The 19,363-nt window shown below is 36.6% G+C and overlaps 1 protein-coding gene across 2 annotated transcripts in view; it reads right to left on the reverse strand.

Annotated features, from left to right (window-relative positions):
• usp32 (ubiquitin specific peptidase 32) overlaps positions 1-19,363 on the reverse strand; it is a 111,757-nt gene that overhangs the window by 26,353 nt on the left and 66,041 nt on the right. Inside the window, exons 7-16 of one of the 2 annotated variants that reach the window (XM_055658089.1) lie at positions 18,333-18,440; positions 17,337-17,452; positions 14,298-14,360; positions 10,467-10,550; positions 9,237-9,298; positions 6,208-6,310; positions 5,624-5,705; positions 4,430-4,605; positions 2,185-2,325; positions 1,454-1,571 (exon numbers count right to left, since the gene is read on the reverse strand). In XM_055658089.1, the coding sequence (XP_055514064.1) occupies positions 1,454-1,571; positions 2,185-2,325; positions 4,430-4,605; positions 5,624-5,705; positions 6,208-6,310; positions 9,237-9,298; positions 10,467-10,550; positions 14,298-14,360; positions 17,337-17,452; positions 18,333-18,440 (1,053 nt within the window). Of the gene's footprint in view, positions 1-1,453; positions 1,572-2,184; positions 2,326-4,429; positions 4,606-5,521; positions 5,706-6,207; positions 6,311-9,236; positions 9,299-10,466; positions 10,551-14,297; positions 14,361-17,336; positions 17,453-18,332; positions 18,441-19,363 lie in introns of both variants that reach the window. The other variant, XM_055658088.1, reaches the window with a different exon arrangement.

The following is a 19,363-nucleotide window of genomic DNA, read 5'->3' on the forward strand; positions in this document are numbered from 1 at the left end:
TGATTCCTTTCCATATAAAGGCTGAGTAGAGAAATGATTTAATATAGCAACTCTAATTCAACCAAAAAGCAATTGATTCTGGTGCTCCTAGATTCTGATTGGCTTATAAATCAACAAAGCTAATAAAGCATTATTATATTACATGGAATTATTGTCTCTACAAGATAGATTTTATTGAAAAAACAAATTAAGCATAAAATTTTATTACTGCATTTTAAATTGGATTGTGATATTTGAAAACATTTACATAAATCTGCAAATTATTAGAATATTCTGTTTGAAAATATAACAAAATCAGTATCTTTTAAACCCACTGCTTGTTTTTAGCATTGTTGATGAACTTCAAGTCAAAAGTAACTCAATGAATAGTAATATGGACCAGTAAATTAATGTGTTCCATGATATAGCAAAAATAATGTGGGTTTACATGTTCTTTATGTGGAAAGGTACAAATCTCAATCAAATTAGAAAACGGTATTAAGAACAAGCTCTTTCTAAAAGTCACTACAGCATATCCCTCAAAATCAGGCAAGATAATTACAGAATAGGATGGCAAAAAACAGTTCATGATGAAATTGGGCAGTGAAAAAAATCACGAACAAATTAAAAAATATATATGCATGGCTATCTTTTTCTCATCAGCTACATTTTCAAAATTAAAAATGTAAATTAATTAATTGAAAAGAATATGGCAAAGAATAAACATTTACTTTGCAGAAAAATTGATAGTTAAATCATTTCTTTGAGGCATTCATGCACATCTAAATCACAAAAAGTACACTGAGGGAATAACACTGGTTAAAGCTAATGCATATGAAAAAAAAATCAATCAAATCATAAATTAGAAGGTATAGATGTAAGATTACAGCAAGAAAGTGGATTGATAAATTTAAGAACAATTTTCTAAAAAACATTGCGGGGTAAGATTCAGAAAGTTATCATTTGAGGTTTCTCCAAAAAACATTACTCAAGGAAAGAAATGAGCCGATAAAGTATTGAGCCCAACACAGGACCTGGAAGAAATAAATGAACCCAGGGTTCTATATTATATCACTATATACACAACTTAATTTTGATCAATTTTAACTGGACAAACTCTACTTAAATTATTCAATTAGATTGCACCCACTAAATTGCGCAGTTTACAATGGTTAAAGTGTTTATATGCCACAAATTTAGTCAGACAATTACTTTTGTGGTGTTCAATTAGTGAAACAAATTCGGTGGACGTCAGGAACATCCCAAATATTTCTAATTTCTATCAATTTTCCTGAGCCAACAGACCCCAACTGGCCAAATGGTTTTAAGAAAACCTCGATGATAATCTACAATCGGAATTTAAAAATAAAACAGGTGGATTTGGCACGAAGCAACTAGAAAGCCAACAACTCCTATTCTTGCTGCAGTCTTACAATACCTCCATGGTGAGGAAATGTTCTCAGGCTCATCATACCCATATTCACCCAGATGTTGGACTGTTGAGTGCGTGTGGCTGGTTGTTGACGCAAAAAAAGAAGGTAGCGAGGAAACAACTCCAGCTCTTCTTCACTTGTTGTAGTATTTTTAATGACCTATAACATTAAAAAAAAAAAAAATATGCAGTTACTAACCTAATCAAATGGTTTCAGCACTTCTGATGCATACAAAGATCAAACTGGTGATGATCAAATTATTGCACAAAATCCAAATAAATGTAAATAAATGTAAATAATGGGTCAATTCTTCAAATAAATCTTAAAATGCAGATGCTGGAGATTGGGGAACGGGTGAGTGGTGGAATATTGCGTTAGGGGACCAGACCTCCCGTGAGGGCTATGGGTGAGTGGTGGAATATTGCGTTGGGGGAACGGGTTGCGTAGGGGCACCAGGCCTCCCGTGTGACAGGGACCCAACGGGAGGCCTGGTCCCTGTCTATTTCTAACTATTTCTAGTTAGAAATAGAACCAAAATGGAGGAAATACAGCAGAATACCTATATTACCGGAAAGAGGAATAAATGAAGTTGATGCCTTTTCAATGTTAACTATTCTTCTTTCCACAGTATGGTGTAGCCTGCTGAACATTCCAGTATTTTAGGCTAATTCTTTGACAAGATTCAAATTTACAAGCAGAGTAAACAAATTCAAAGGTATTCAAATCTAAAAGCATTAGTGACAAATTGAATTGAAAGGCAAAGGTAACTTACAGGCCTGGGTAGAGATAGATTTGCCCCGTACCAGTGGTACAATGCCCTCCATACCGGTTCTGGGACAACCTCATAGTCTTTGCCTTGACCCAAAGCTGGATTGCGTTTCAGACGTCCACCCTCTAATGTTAACGTAGGAGCCTTTATAAATACATAAGCGTGTTATTTTCTTTTTATGTTACAAAAACAGAATCATTAACTTTGTTGAAATGGTTATGTTCCCAATTGCCCCGATCTCATTTTTCTTTGGTTATTTTACAGGTGTTTGCGCATCTTGACAGGAATTTTGTGAGAGTAATGTGCAACACAGTTTCGTCTTACGGCATATTGTAGAAAAGTTTGGAAGTCTGCAAGTAACACTGGCACATATATAAGGGAGTAGCTGGATACTGGAGCAAAATAGGGCTGCCCAGTGATTTGCCAGAATGTGGATTGCAGTATGCCCAGGTTTGTCCTTGACTTTCCACTGACGTATGCAATTGGAATGCAGGAATAATAATGAAGCTCAGTGCTGGAAGCAGTCAAAATCTCAGTTTTGAAATGCATATGGAGTCAGGGGCTCAATTCAGGCTGAACACTTGCACAAAGTCTTGTTGATGCCTGGCTTAGTAAGAGCAATGGGATTTATGGTGCAAATGGAAGATAGTGTGTTCAGAAATCCTGATATTTGGAGATGATTTCTTCTCATCTAATATTCAAGATGGAATAAAACAATAAATAATCAAGAGCTGTGGTGGGCAGTGAGGTGATGCTGAGTCACCAGCATGTACTCACAACCCAACAATGTAGTATCAGATGGAGTCATCAAACTATAGCAGACAGATGACTAAGAGCTGGAAAGTGATTTAGATCCTTTGGGAACATATTACCAGATGACAGTGCTGGATCCATCACAGATGATTTGCTGCTTTTGATCAGATGGATAAGATTGGAACTGGGAGAAAGCAGTTCAATTTAGACATACAGTATTGAACTCGTGCAGGATGATTGACCAAAAACTGTAGACTAGGATGTGATGAGTACACTGTATATATATATATGAAGCCTGATTAAAATCTGATTTAAATTTTATATTTCGGCATAGAACATTTGATTTAATAGATTTAATGCTGTTATCAGGCAACTGAACCATCATACCGCAACTAGAGAACAGTCCTGAAGTACAATCAACCTCAGCGGGGACCTTCGGACTATCTTTGATCAGACTTTACAGGCTTTTCCTTGCACTAAACGTTATTCCATTATGTATCTGTACACTGGACAGTTTGATTGCAATCACGTATTGTCTTTCCGCTGTCTGGTTAGCACACAACAAAAGCTTTTTCACTGTTTCTCGGTACACGTGACAACAAACTGAATCACTTAAATACATTTTTACTATTTCCAGAAAACTTGCTCATCAAATCAGGTTTCAATTTTAAAATGGGATTATTCGTGGATAATAACATGACAAATGAATGCCACTTCTACTAAAAAGCGTAAAACACAATATATATTGTAAAAGCAAAATCCTATATGTTCGAGATATGAACATGCAGTGTAGCTCAAAGTCAGTCACGTAATTGACAACATGGCATGTTTCTGTGATGTTGATCCTTCACAAGCAATAATCTCAATATCCACACACGTTCTTTGACACTAACATGGGCCCTGCTTCAATCACCAACCTAGACTTCACAGCATTCCAATTAGCTTCTTTATTCTGTTGAGTTACTGTTTGTAAGATTTTGTACAATATTTCCCAAACCATGCCACACTTAAACCATAATTCAGACTTACATCATTCAATAGTATCTACTGACAATGGAATCAGCTTTCCTTTAGTTTTTACATTCATACTTGCATCCTATCAACACCTCTTCACAGCTACCTTTGGTAAAATGTAGGGTGTCAAATTGACCAGAAAAAAGGACAGGAACTGGACTCAAACTATCACATCAGAAATGTATATGTTATTCCCTGCTGCAAGCAGCTCTGCTGTATATAGAATTTTCACTCGCTTAAATATCCTGTGAGTAGGATAAATTGGCTATTATTTCTTTAATGCTTATATGAATGCACTGCCTAGATCTCATGACATTCTGCACATGACTAGAAATGAAAAGCAATCAATAATAATCAATACATAGTCTTTGAATAACGCGACTGCCATGGATGCTGTAATGTTAAATCTTTTAGAATGGCACATTCAGAGTTCATCATGGGAAATAATTACTTTCTATCTTTGATAGCTTTGTGTCCATACCTTCACAGACCCTTGTATTACAAGTAATAAGTTATCTATAGCTCCTGGTTTCTGCAGACCGAGGTGTCCCAAGATGTTCCCATTAGCACCCAGGAAGCATTGACCATTGTTGTCCAAACTGTTGTACTGTCTGGCAAAGCAAACATCAGTACCAGCTGGACTAGACTGATACAAGCCTGAAAGAAAAAAAGAAAGAAAATATTCTTCAATTATCTTCAGATTTTAATCTGCTTTTGAATATATATAGCCGTGAAAAATAGTTTGGCTTTCTTCATTTCTATTGAAAACCTCAAATATAGTAGCTACAGCCTAATTAAATTGAATAGCTGGCAAATGATGAAACAGCATTTGTTACTTGCCAGAAGCCCACTATTTTTCATTCCTTTTGATAAAGGAAAAGGCATCTAATATATCATGCAGATTTGATTTTATTATTTCAGTGCTTAATGCTCAGTGCTTTGCTTTTTTGCAGGCAGACTTTAGAAGCCTTTATTAAATTCCATTCTCATTGAAGTTAAAAGACAAGGATAAAATAAGTTGTGCTTTAATTAACGCATTTACCCAATTAATGCATTATGAGCAAAGAGAACAAACACTGCTCTGGACCTGGTTTTGCATTTGGGCACAAGGATACACATCATGTTTTCATTGGGATTGTCCTGCAATCTTGGCTCTAATCAAGTAACTGGCTCATAAATACTGTCATCCACAATTCATCCTTATAATAGTTTTAGGCATTGGAAATGCTAATGCAGTTTTTCTTGGCACTTCTATTTTCCCCCAAATATAGATAGGGCTGTCATGATGTCAAATGAAGAATAAATATTAAATCCTTACATTTTAGATATCCACTAGAATTAACAAATAGCCTTATGTTCTTTTTTAAAAAAACTATAATTTCCAGTTCAAATATGCTGTTCCTTAGATCTTTTGCTTCTTCCATGACAAAATTGCTTCCAGTTAATGCCTTCATTCCTTGCAGAATGAAGGCATATCCAAATATTATTTCTAGCTTTAGTACAGTGTGCAGTAAACAAGTCAAATGTTGAATATTCAATTAATCTTGGGCATAAACTTAAAAAACAAGGGTACCAGTGCCAGTGCTCTCGGATGCTTCAGATGCAATTGAAATGTTATCAAAATATTTTTCATCTGTAGCAGTAAATGAATTCTGCACTCCAGGTTTGTCTTCACCTTGATCCAGAGCATGTAATTGGTGTTGGCTTTTTCCTGGAGTCATTATTGAAGAAGGTTCTATTATGACTGGCTTTGTTTCCTACAAGAAAAGCAGGAAAGAAAACAACCTCAGAACTGAAAATTGACAATGATATCAGTCAACATCTCCAAGCTAATTCTTTCAAACAATGCATTTTTAGACAATACCCACCTTTGTACAAATCTTCATGAACCCAACTTGCTTTTGACTTATGTGCAGGTTTTGGGAGCTCAAGTTAAGTCACCAGAAAGGACTGCAATGGATTTTTTAAATTTCAAGCCTACTGTTTAAGTAGGATCACTTGAGGCGGTTAACCTAACATTCATCTCATTTACCTGTATCTCATAAAAAGAGTTCTATGAATAAAATCAGAACTGGTTGAGTTCTGATAAAGGACCTTCAACCCAACCCTTTTTCTTCCCAGACCTGCTCAATATTCCCAACATATCTTTACTTATTTTTTCCCCAGCATTTACCAAAGTATCCTTGCCTTTCATTGAAAGTATTTAATTTGCTCTGTTTACTTCAAACTACTAGAAAATAGAGGTTATTAATTACTCACATATTTTACATATTCCTTCCACTGCTGCCACCACTGCATTGAAATCAAAAACCAATTATGTCCAGTTTGTAAGCCATGTCTGTTTTCTCTTTCCAACCATCCACTAGAAAAAAAATTGCAGATAAATTAGTAAAGCATTGCAATTATAAACAGGGATTTCAAAAGCTAATTAGGAAAAAATTACAATGGACACAATTTAAACATTGCCATCAATGCCCCAACAAAAACACCAAGTAAAAATGCACAATATAATTTCAAGGATACAATTACAAAATGCTGTATTAGTCGCTTCGTAAAGTTGAAACAAATGAATCTTGATTGGCCTGAGGAGGAGTACTTCTGTAGCTATAATGTGCATTTTCACAAACACAAATTGGGTGTAACACGAGTGATGAATTCGGGAGCACTATTTATGTTAAGCGGGCCGAATTGGTTATAAACCGAATTTGATCGGATATTAACAAACCACTTAAAAGTTACTTTGGATATTGACGACCAGAAAAAGCCATGTTGGATGTAAAAACTATTGTGGGGAAAAAATAAATCCTGTTTTCCTCACAGGAATCAGACAACATTGTCTTTTAAGAACACAGCTGTCACTTCAACCATGATTTGCCATTGAAAATGACATGTAATCGCTGCCATTGACACTTGTGCAATCACACTGCATTAAATAATGTACCAGAGCGTTCAGTATTTTTATTTTGCAGTCACAAATAAACATATTGGTATAAAAAAAACTTCGATTTTTTAAATTCATGCGGGAAAAATAACCTTGTCTGAAATTCTCAAACCCTTAAACCCCCTTTCCCCAATTGTCTTTACAATACAATTTTCTATAAGACGGAGTTCTTAGTAAAGGGCCTGTCCCACTGTACGAGGTAATTCAAGTGTTCTCCAGAGGTTCTCCTGATTCGAACTCGGAGAATTACAGTAATAGCCGCTCGTAGGTACTCGGGGCTCTCGTGGACATTTTTCAACATGTTGAAAAAACTTCACGAGCTTACCGCGTTTCCCCGAGTAACTGCCGTTAGCGTTACGAGTCGCTAAGAGACGTCCCGAGCTCCGACGTACCCGCTACGTACTTACCACGAGTTTGATTTTTTTTTTAACTCGGGAGAGCTCTCGGGTAAACTCGTATAGTGGGACAGGCCCTTAACGCAGCTAATGCGTTACAGCGAAACTATCTGTACTGATGGCACTCAGGGCTTGATCCTTCAATTATAAATGTTGAACCTTTATTAATGAGCCGGCCAATGGAGCAGCCAAATGCAAAATGAGTGAGATGCACTCGGTGAATCTGACAAGTTATCATTAACATTTGATGTGGGTAAAACGCATCTAGTGATATAATACAGGTACTGAAACTCTGAAATTAAGCAGAAATGCGGGGAACACTCAATTTGTCGGAAGGAACTGCAGATGCTGGTATAAACTGAAAACAGAATAAAGAGCTGGAGTAACTCAGCGAGTCAGACAGCAACTCTGGAGAAAAGGAATAGGTGACATTTCGGGTTGAAGAAGTGACCCAGCCCGAAACGTTATCTTTTCCTTTCCTCCAGAGATGCTGCCTGACCAGCTGAGTTAGTACTTAAGTTTTCAGTTTTATTGTATTTTTAAGCACCGGTGAGAGGGTGAACAGTAAATACCCTCATCCATCAATTGTTTGCTGAAAATGGTATGGTGAAGAGAAAAAAAAGTGTTGTGCCCAGTGGAGGTATGTTTGTCCATAAAATTAAAGCCCAAAAATGTCTTGGAGAACCCGAACTGAGCCTAAGTATTGATAATGCTTTCCATACCCAACCATCAATTAAATATATTCAGCAGTTTGGAAATGAACCACTCAACTTTCTGAAATGATACTTTCTTATTCTAAATAAAAATCCCGACTTGGAAAGAATACTGAGCTAGGCTGGCTCCCTATTGAGATTTCATTGGAAGATGCACCCAATTTGAACATACAAGGTAAAGGAAGCACCTTTAGAAAGGAGATGAGAGGGATTAGTTTGGTGAGAGGAGGGTGAATCTGTCGAATTCATTTTCATAGAAGGCTGTGGGAGACCAAGTCAATGGATATTTTTAAAGCGGAGAGTGATAGATTCTTGATTAGTACAGGTGTCAGCGGTTATGGGGAGAAGGTGAGAACGGGGTTGAGAGGGAAAGATAGATCAGCCATGTTTGAATGGCAAAGTAGATTTGATTGGCTGAATTAGCTATTTCTGCTCCTTTAATCTATGAACTTCTGAACGTGACACGTTATTCATTCCCGATTGGCTGCCTCACTCGAGCCAGTCTCTAATGTATTGCTTACTACGGTGAACGACCAATTGAGAGAAATATGGAGTTTTGGTTTGCTCACATGGTGCACGATATGGTGACTTTTGAAATCATTCCCGCAAAAAATGACTGGGAATATTTGCTAAAAGAATAAAACTACAAAAAAAAAAAACTTTAGGACTTGTATCTATTTACTCTGGAGCAATGAACTGCTAGAGGTCTATAAAATAATGAAGGGATAGTTGATAGATTATTGCAATTTAACAACTTTGAGATACAAAGTAGATACGAATTCTAATTTTAAATTTGAGTTCACAAGTGTGGGGACAAACAAAATGTGGTGGTTCTTCTCATACAAAAGAATTATTCACTGGAATGCATTACATTGTTTTGGTGGACGCTAACAATCTGGATACATCAACAGGAAGTTAGTGCAGGTCTTAACTGGAGCAGAGATCACATTATATAGAAGCCATGTGACTGTACAGGTAATACATGCTCCATACAATGAGCTATTATCACAAGAATGTCAGGGCGAAATATCTCGAAATATTTTTTCCACCTTGTTGAAGTGCATTTTTCTGCCCTACCCTGGAGCATAGATGGTTGTAAGGGCAAAATGTTCCATACACTCTTTCACATGCTCTACATAGATTAACTTATTTCCAGTGAATAACTTCCTAAAATACTGAGATAATTTGCAATGTTATTTTGTTCAAAAACAAGCAATTGTTGCTGAGAAAGTAATGCACCTGATAATCTGCCCTTCCTCTTCTGGTGTAGCTGGTCTTAGACCAAGAACTATATGACATATCTGCAGATGGAAGGAGAAAATATCACAATTAACAGAAGTAGCAGCAGTTTTGTTGAGACAATTAAGCTCTCTTCAGCTCAGACTACTCTTCACAATAAACAACATTAGGATACCGACAAGTATCGAGGAACTGTACGGTTTAAGTACTTTTTCAATGACAATAGAACAGGTAAACATCGTGCGGGTGGCTCGTGAGATACTTGCTTATACTTGTCTAAAACATGGAAAATTTGTACAAAGAGGCAACGTTCAAATTAATTATTGCATTGATTATGCCAAAACTGGGGAACTGTGTACAGTTTTAGTCCCCAAATTATACGAAGAATGTGATTGGATACAAGAGTCCCAAAGAGATTTAGAAGAATGTGGTAGAAGGTGCAGAATTCTACATTAATTAACATCAGTTTATATTGCAATTTTGTTTCTCTGCAATTTATTACTTAATTGATTTTGAATGCATTTGTAGTTTTGGTTCTGCTTTTGTAAAAATCCATATGGGAAAAAAAAATCAAAAAAAAATCATACAATTTCTTAGAGCCATACTCATGGGGAAATTAACATTTCAACTAACTTACACCATCTATACATATGCCACAGTAGATACACCAAATTAATAATTTTGTCGGAATAATACTTTAAGTAATGATTCTGAATGTGCAACATGAGCAAAAGTTATGTTAGCAGTCCTTTCTAAGTGTTAGATTTTTGGTTACATTTGATGCTTCTGCTCAAGAAATTGAACATGCAAGTACAAAACATTCACTAAACATGGAATATCAGGCATGCAGACTTTGTAGTTTCTGGAGTTTAACCTGTCAGAACAAGGATATTAGTTTAAAAAATCCACATTTTTTAAAATTCCAAACATCGAAAGTCATTTTTAAAAGGAATTTCAATCATCGCCAAATTTAGTAAGAGTAACCAGGGATCAAACCTGGTAGTTTCAATGATCTGAAACAAAATCCAGAATCCTAAACCAAAATACTGGTTTAATTACTTTGCAGAGAAAGTTCATACAGATGTAGCATTGATCTTAACTATTTGATTCAGTACTACTGTGATCAATGCAATGACCATCAAACAGAAAGAATAGGAAGATATTATTCAAACACACCTGAAAGATAAACAAGGAAGTGATTATTACAAAGTAGAGAACAGTAACACTAACCTGAAATAGGAGATTAAGAAACTCACTGGCCAAAGCACTTTTAACACCCCAAATCTGATAATCTTCTAGTGTCAAGTGTCCCTTCTGTTAAAAAAAAAAAGTAATTCACAGAATATATTAAGAGCTAGAAATGTATGGGTAGACAAAATGCAAATTCCCAGTTTGATTCTTAGCTTTATCAAATATTAATAACTCAAGAAAGCAAAACGATGGACTATATTAAGACTTCACTTTTGCAATGAGCACATTTTAGTTTTTAAAAGATATGCATTTTGACAACTTTGGACTTTTATACATGCTAATTATAATAAAACGTCAATTCTTGTGTCACCGAAGGGGAAAAAAAATAAGAAACCAAAATTAGGAAGAATTTTGTTACAATGCTATGGGAATGTCACGTTATAATTTGTTATGTTTTTATGTGCATCCTCCTCACCTGATTTTTTGCCCTTCTTTCAGCTCATCTGCTGTTGAGACCCTCATCTCTGCCTTTATTACTCTCGATTTAACTATTGCAGTGCACTCCTAGTTGGGCCCCTATACTCTTCAAACTTGTGGTCATTCTAAATTCTCTGTACGAAGTCCTGGCCACATATCACTTCATGCTTGGTGACCTAAATTGATTTCTTGCTCGCTTAAGGCTCGATTTTAAAATCGGCATGTGTTTTCAAATTCCCCCATGATTTAGCCTTCTGCTTCTCTGCAATATCCTCCATCATTATTATAATCCTAAAAATGCCCGGGTTCCTTCATTTCTGATCTTAGAAATTCCTGAATTTAATGCTCCATCAATGGAGGAATTTCAACCAGCTGCAAATTATCTATGCTTTGGAGTTCTCTCCCTAAAACTAAAAAGGAAGCTTTTCTTTCCTCTAAAATACCACTTAAATCCTATCTTAATAATCAAACTGTTCATCAGCTGTCATGGTCTCCTAATATGGCATTCATTAATATTTTATGTGACATGCTCTTGTGAAGTGCCTTGGAGTTAACGATAGCAGTTCCTGTTAATGATTTTGAAAGTATGTCATTGACATATTTATTTCTTCTCACACTGATGTTGCCTGACAGTGAATTTTTCCATAACTTGTTTGTTGATCTAAATGGAATTTTCCTACTGAGAACAAAGCTCTGTGCATCTGCACTTAGAGTGCAGCATCGACTATCCCTGGATTATCACTTCCATTTTAGAAGACCAGAAAAATTAGTGTCTTTGATCCGTTCCGCTTTTAAATCAAATGTAAAGCAGATTGAAATTATATGGACGGTTTAGAGGGCAAGATTTAAAACCTCATCAAAATTTTATTCCTTGCATTGCATCCCGTTCCATTTAAGGATTACATCCTTCATTAGTTGTACCAACAGTGCCAAATGCTTTAAAACAAGCCTAATTGTGCACGCTTTTCCTGAAAGAGTTAGCACTTAACAAAAGGTTTTCACTGTACATGTGACAATAAACTAAACTGAAACAATACGTTCATGGAATGTGGAAGTGAACATCACTTTGGGGACAAATAAACATAGGTAGGCCATCAATATTTATCCTTCATTTTGCATTATCTACACAATCTAGAAAAAAAGCATATTTTGGACTGGGGGAAGCTTTCATATAGTTGCTATTACATCTAACCAACAACTGAACAGTTTGCTGTAGTTATTTGGAGACAGCAATGCAATATTTGGTCCATTTGGCAACCTTGCATATTATTAATGGGAATGTTACTTAAATTTACCTAGGTAATAATCACATTATGGTTACCACCCATCTTTTAGTGTCATAGCATTGTTCTTTTGCCTATCTGCTTTTAATCTTGCTTCTTGCATTTTGAAATGAGTGTTCATTGAATGGAATGAGTGTTCATATTTTGTAATAATGTCCCATTTTCAACTGTGCCACAGCCAACTACATAACGCGAGAATACCTTAACAGTACAAGAATAAAGGAAAAATAGAAGCCAGCAAAAAAAAATTGAGCTTAAACTGTTGAAAACTGGAAATATCTACTTAATATGATCAAATATTACAGCCCAAAACCCAAACAAGTGGGCAGTGGTGCTTTTCTCCACAATATACCCCCTTTCAAGTAATACTGAAGTAATTCAAGAACTGCAGTAAGCTACATACTAATGTTTTTTTTTTATTATTTCAGGACCTGGCTGTCGCCGGCAATGCCAGTTCCAAATTGACCTTTTTATTACAAATCTTTTATTCTGCTAATATTTTAAAATTTTCTTCCATATTGCTCTGCCCCATGATCATTGAAATTGATACATCACATTTATTCTGTTAATCCACATCAAGACCTCCAATGGATTAAATTATTTCAGTTTTTTTTTTTAAGTGCCCTCTTGTTACATTTTCCTTCCCACGTCACGGAAAATGTTTTTAAAGTAAAATCTATTCCACAATTTCTTTTTAAAACTATCTTAGTTCCATTCAGAGATATATAATAAATAATTTGCCTTGCTCAGCATTGAAATATTTCACAAAGTGAACCTTTCATAATACAATTTCTGCATGCAAACAATTAGAGAAATGTACTGTGCAAATGAAACTAAACACATATCTGAACACACAACCTAATGCCATTTCAATTGAATAATTCACACCTACAAGTGTGGCTTTTAATAATGTATTATATGGCTTATTCACCCAAGAACACAGAGATCAGTTTTAAGCATTATGAAAAAAATTGTTATCGAGCAGGTTTCATATACCTGGATTGACATCCACACCTTATTAAATCTCTCACTGGCTGTGAATCTAAATCACAACATGACGGCAGCCATCGAGAGCAGCAACTGATCCTTCACATTTGTCATGAGACCATATTATGATCTGCTGGTCTTTTTTTGGAGAAATATAGATCAAAGCTTTTTTTTGATCCAAGAGTCATTATAGCACCAATCATAAAAATAACTCACGTTCCAAATTGCTCTACCTCCTATTGATTTATTCAAAATACTCCTTAATATGAGGTGCTAAAATGTTACATATTGTGGCTGTATTGGCAAGCTGAGATGTATCAGTTGTACACCCGATGGCTGTCATTGCCAAATGGAAGAACAACTGCTCAGAAGAGGTCTCCCCCTTCCCCCCACCCCATTTTAAATAACTTGATTAATTCATGTGTTGTTTGTTTTCATGGACCTGTACTAGAAAGGATGTAGCCATATGTTAGATAGAGTTAGATCGAGCTCTAGGGGCTAGTGGAGTCAAGGGATATGGGGAGAAGGCAGGCACGGGTTATTGATAGGGGATGATCAGCCATGATCACAATGAATGGCAGTGCTGGCTCAAAGGGCCGAATATTCTCCTCCTGCACCTATTTTCTATGTTTCTATGTGTGCCTTATCCTCAGGGTAGCAAATAAATCCTTCATTAAGTAACAGGTAAAAATTAAAACAAATCTTTGCTACAAATAAGAGTAAGATGAATGTTCACTAATTGGGGAAAGTTGTACTAAATTGTTCCATAGGAACATCAGCCTTGAATTTGGGCAATATTTATCTCAACAAATTTCAGTTGTGCATGACATCCATGTCTAAATAACAAATAATGTTTCATTTAACTGTGTATTTCATTAATAGCTTATTGATGCTAATATATACACTTTTTTAATTGGAATATCATTACAAATAATAATGTATCGAGGCACTTCAACTGACATCTCCAACACACATTGGACACTGTTGTTCATTGACAGCCACTGGTAAAAACACACTGGGACCAAATCTAAAAGATCACGTTTATTTTTATCCAAACTCAATTTCCAAAATCATTTGCAATATTATCAATGCAATACAAAATCAGTTTTCTAGAAAGACTTACTTTGGTGGTATCATGTTTCTTTAAGATATGATTTACAATGTCAGCTGTTCCCATGTGAAGTTCCTGAAGAAAATGAAAAAAGTTAGAAATAAAAAGTTTTAACATGTGTCAGGTGAAAACACAAAAGTAGGGATGTTGTGCTACAGATAAAGTGTATGGGTGAAAGCACACCTGGTTTGCTGTGCACCAATTGATCTCCTTATTTAAGGAAAGATGTTGATGAGTTGATCAGTTTGGAGATGGTTTACTGCAGGCACAGAAATCGCTCTCAAAACATGGGGGGGGGGGAGCACAATTTCTTGGCGGCCGTGCATGCGCACACATGCGAGGCTTCGGCCATGGGCCCTGTGGACGGTAACATCGGAAGCTGACCTGGTTGGTGACCGACTCCGAACTCCAGCAACAGCAGCTTCGTCCTCCCCGAATCGTGGAGCAAAGATCATAGAGCGGAGCTTCAATCGGCGCTTTCATGGGGGCTTCAACATCGGGAGCCTCGATCTCCTCGCCATAGCAATTTGACCGCGGGGCGGTGGAAGATCCCGTGGTTGGCAGCGCCGGGCGATGAAAAGCCCCGCGAACGGGCCGATTCAAGCTTCGCTCCATGATCTTTGCTCCACGGACGTCTCCCTCCTCCAATCACCACCCTCTATCCTCAGTTCCACCCCCCTACTTCCGTCTCCGACCGACACCTCCCTTCTTCAATGATTGCGCTGAATCATCATGGTCTCCCCCACCCCCCCCCCCCCCCCCCACCACTGCCTGCTGACCGACGTCTCTCTCGTCCAATCGGCGCCCACGCTCATCAGCCCCACCCCCACTGTCTCGCGGAAAGTGGAGATTTGTAATAGCTTTTTAAAAATGTTTTAAAGTAGATTACAAAATGGGGGGGGGGGGGGGGGGAGGGGAGCGGATTTCCCCGCCTCTCAAAACACGGGGGGGGGGGGGGGGGGGGGGGGGGGGGGTGGGGGGCAATGTCGTCCCCCCCCCGGGATTTCCGCCCCTGGTTTACTGGACTGATGCTTAGAATAGGAAGGTTGCCTCATGTAGAAAGATTGGACAAGCCTTGTAGCTCTGACATTTAGAAAAATAAGTGGCAGCCACCAAATCATACAAAATTGTGAAGATAGACACAAAATAACTCATCGGGTCAGGCAGCGTCTCTGGAGAAAATTGGTAAGTGAAATCTTGGTTCAGGACCATTCTTCATACAAATCTCTGGATGTTCTTAATAGGATGTATATAAAGAAACTTTCCACTAGTGGGCGTAAAGAGAACAAGGGGTAAATGTAAAAAAAAAAACGAGTTATTCACTGAAGACACTGGCTTGGTAAATAATGCATCTCAAAGAGTTGCAAATGTTTAGAACACTCTGCCTCAAAGGACAGAGGATGCAGAGTTTAATATTGAATATTTTGAATACAGCTAATATGTTGAAAGTGAGGCAGACAGGGGATGAAAGGTTACCACGGATGGACAGAAATGCAGGGTTGAGGCAGCAGTGATATCAGCCATGTTTCTTATTCTACAGTGGTCTATTATTCTTGTAATCCATATGTTCATGCCCATGACATAATACTTCAAAGAGGTAGTTTGTTAATATAAAATAAAGTAACAGCTAAAGACCCAGTTATTTTCCACAAGACAAGATAAAGAATTTTGAATAACTACATTATTTTTGGTTTTAATTGTGAGAGTACAATGTTTGATTTGTATTCAATAAAAAAAAAAGTGTTGCTGGAGACTTAAATCGTTAGCAATATTTGTCTTTCTGCTAATAGAAGCTAAGATGGGATGTAGACAACAGAAATACTTTGTCACAGTAACAATCGGTTGACTTGCTTCCCTTGCTATTGTTAGAACGCCAAAAATGGGACCTGCACACCATTTAAATATATGGGTAAAAATGACCCTCAATTCACTGTGGAAATCAAACAGAATTTATATAATTGTAGGAATTTTCCTTTTTTTGAAAGGTCCCAAACATTGTTGCTTTCCAATGAGAAGTGAAATAGTTGACTAAGATCATTCTATTATTATTGCCTACCTTAAAATTTGAGTTCCATTTCAAATTAAGACAACTGAAAAGTAGCCTCTATTGTATAAGGACAAATGAAAAGTAGTCTCTATTGTATTGTGGAAGAGATTATACTTTTGCATTTTAGCCCAACCTGACTGCTGTTAGGGGAGCCAGCAACTTATAACCATATAACCATATAACAAATACAGCTAACCGTCTAGAGACTCCAGGATCTGAGGTAGCTGTCACCACAGGTGGTGAGATTTTCCAGCAATGGACTCTGCGCCAGTCATCACACAGCTTTGAGCTACACTGCTCACTCCAGCGACCCTGGAGGCAATCTCTCCACACTGGGCCATAGCCGATTGTTATCTTATAACACAGGAAGCAGCCATGTGGTCTAAGCTAGCTCTGAAGTGATCCCATCAGATCAATTTTCTCTCTCCTTACTTCCCTCCTATTTATTTCAGGCGATATTCTCTCCTATGTTGATAAGCCAATTAATCTACTGGTACATCTTTAGCATGTGGACGAAAATCAAAGAATGCAGCAGCAACCCACATGGTCACAGGGGGAATGTACAGACAGCACAGAGAGAGCATCTAAGGTTAGGATTGAACCCATGTCCCTGGAGCTTTGGGGAAACTGCACTGCAGTGATGGATTCATATCAGGTTTCCAGATCAGCAGTGAGTGTGTGTTCGGTGTTTTTTTTTATAGCACAGAGGTTTATATACTTGTTAGTGTTCAGGCCGGAGACCCACAGAGATAATGCAATGCAACATGAAGAAGGGTATCAGGGCTTGGCTTACAAGTAGCAGAGAAAGAATATAGCCGATCATTTAAAGGCAAACCAAAAGACTAGAAGATGTGTTTTATTTTGGAATGATTGAATATAAATGAATTTCTTTTTGTTTAAATAAATCCATGAATTTAGTAAGAGTGTAACAGTATGAAATTAATTCATGGTTTACACTTTTAATTAAAGAATATGAAACAGTGCAAATCAATGCCATTACTTACAGGAATACTGTCAGTGCGGTTATCTTTCCAGACTTCCAAAAGTGCAACGATCATTGCTTCTAATTCAGTGCGAGACAGAACTCCATCTCGGTCAGTGTCAAATACTTTGAAACAAACTAATAAAACAAAGCACAATTCACCTTAATTTAATAAAAATCTAACAGGAGAAAAACTGAATGTTATATATTAAGATTTATGTTAACAAAAAATCTGTTTTAAATAAAACATTGAATAATGAAAATAATTAGACTAACAGGCGCACGGGGGAAATACTGTTTCCAGCATCAACAATGCCTTTTGTCTTTGCAGACATTGGTCTATGAATGCTATTGTTTTCTGTTTTTATTTTACAGAAAAATGCCACATTATCTTCATAGAGTTCAAATCAAAACATTTAGCTTGCAAACGTAATCTTTGTTTGGATTTTATACTTGTATGGCAATCTACAATCGACTAAAATATTGCTATACAATATATTATGTCTTACAAAATATTGCTATACAATATATTCAGTATTATGCAATAAATCACATTTAACATTAATTCTCATCCAAAAAGCTTAACATCTCTCCCCATCACTCTACTATGTGAATGCCACAATTTTCAAAACCATTCCAAGTAAGATGATGGAGCAAATTGGAAATCCATTATAGAACCTGGTCAAAATCTAGTTTTTGGACATTGTTAACAAACCTCCTGTTGGGAATTGCATTGTGCTTTCAATTTCTGCAAAACATAGCAAATAGCCTTCTTAATTCTGCAGCGATTGACACTGCATCCTTTTCTTATTGGATTCAATCGAGTAACTGTGCTTATTTAAATCTTATTCTAAAATCAGGTACTTATGAACGTGAAAATATAGTACGTTTTGATAAAAATGACATTCTGCCTAATTTTGAACAAAACTGCATTGTATTTCCAAAATTATCAGGCATTTAACACACATATTAACTTTCTTCAAGCTGTTATAGAACAGCTCAACCTAGAAAAACTTACATTTCTGCCGTTCAGCAAGAGGTCCTCTACAACAAGCAGAAAGCCCACAAGAAATTTCTTTGAAGTCTATGTGATTGTCACGATTTTCATCAAAAGCACTGAATAAACCTGCAATATAAATTGGTATTATACATCACAAATGGATTTTTGCTGCAATAATCTTTCATAGTTCATAGTCTCATTTTTCCTATACAGGCAAGCTATAATTAACATGCATTACCTCATTTGACCATCCATAGTCCTTCATGCCTACAACTTGCGTTGTTTACACCACCAAATCAAGTACAGACAATTGCTGAGTTACGCAAGGGCTCAGTTCATGAGAATCGTCTCCAATCCGATTTTTCCATAAAACAATAACATTTATTTTCTATTATCACTCTATATACACCTGGTATAATTCTTTAATCATGGAAACAGGCCCTTCGGCCCGATTGGCCAACGCTGACCTACATGCCCCAACTACATAAGTCCTACCTGCCTGCATTTGGCCCATATCCTATATCTAAACCTATCCTATCCATGTACTTGCCCAAATATTTTTTTTAATTCAGTTCAGAATATTCAACCTAACACTATCCATAATTAAACTAATGAAATACCTACTGCATTCAGTTATTAATAAACGCAAAAACATTGTTATTATTGCAACTTTCTTACAAAAAAAAGCTTTAAAATGCTTGGGAGAATTTACATAAAAGTTGGATTTCTGTAGGTCATGTCATTCATAACCAGGAAGCCGCTGTATCGAATGAAATAATAGTTTATTTTCCTGGTCTTGCATTATCACCACAGTTTAATCTAATCCACTTTAGACTTTGTACAATGGTTTTTGGTATGAAGTCGGCAAAATCAGAGTGAGTAAATTATTCAGCCTAAAGAGTGGGGTTTTGTGACTAATCTATTTGATCACAAAGGAGGGACAACACAATTTAGGTGATTAATAACAATTCTGACATTCTCACCATCACTTTCAAAACAAAAATGCACGTCTTTTTCTGGGAATCAATGCAAGTATAAAGTGATGTTTG

Source organism: Leucoraja erinacea, chromosome 28 (genome assembly GCF_028641065.1).
Source record: "Leucoraja erinacea ecotype New England chromosome 28, Leri_hhj_1, whole genome shotgun sequence".
In the NCBI taxonomy this organism is placed as follows: Eukaryota; Metazoa; Chordata; class Chondrichthyes; order Rajiformes; family Rajidae; genus Leucoraja; species Leucoraja erinaceus.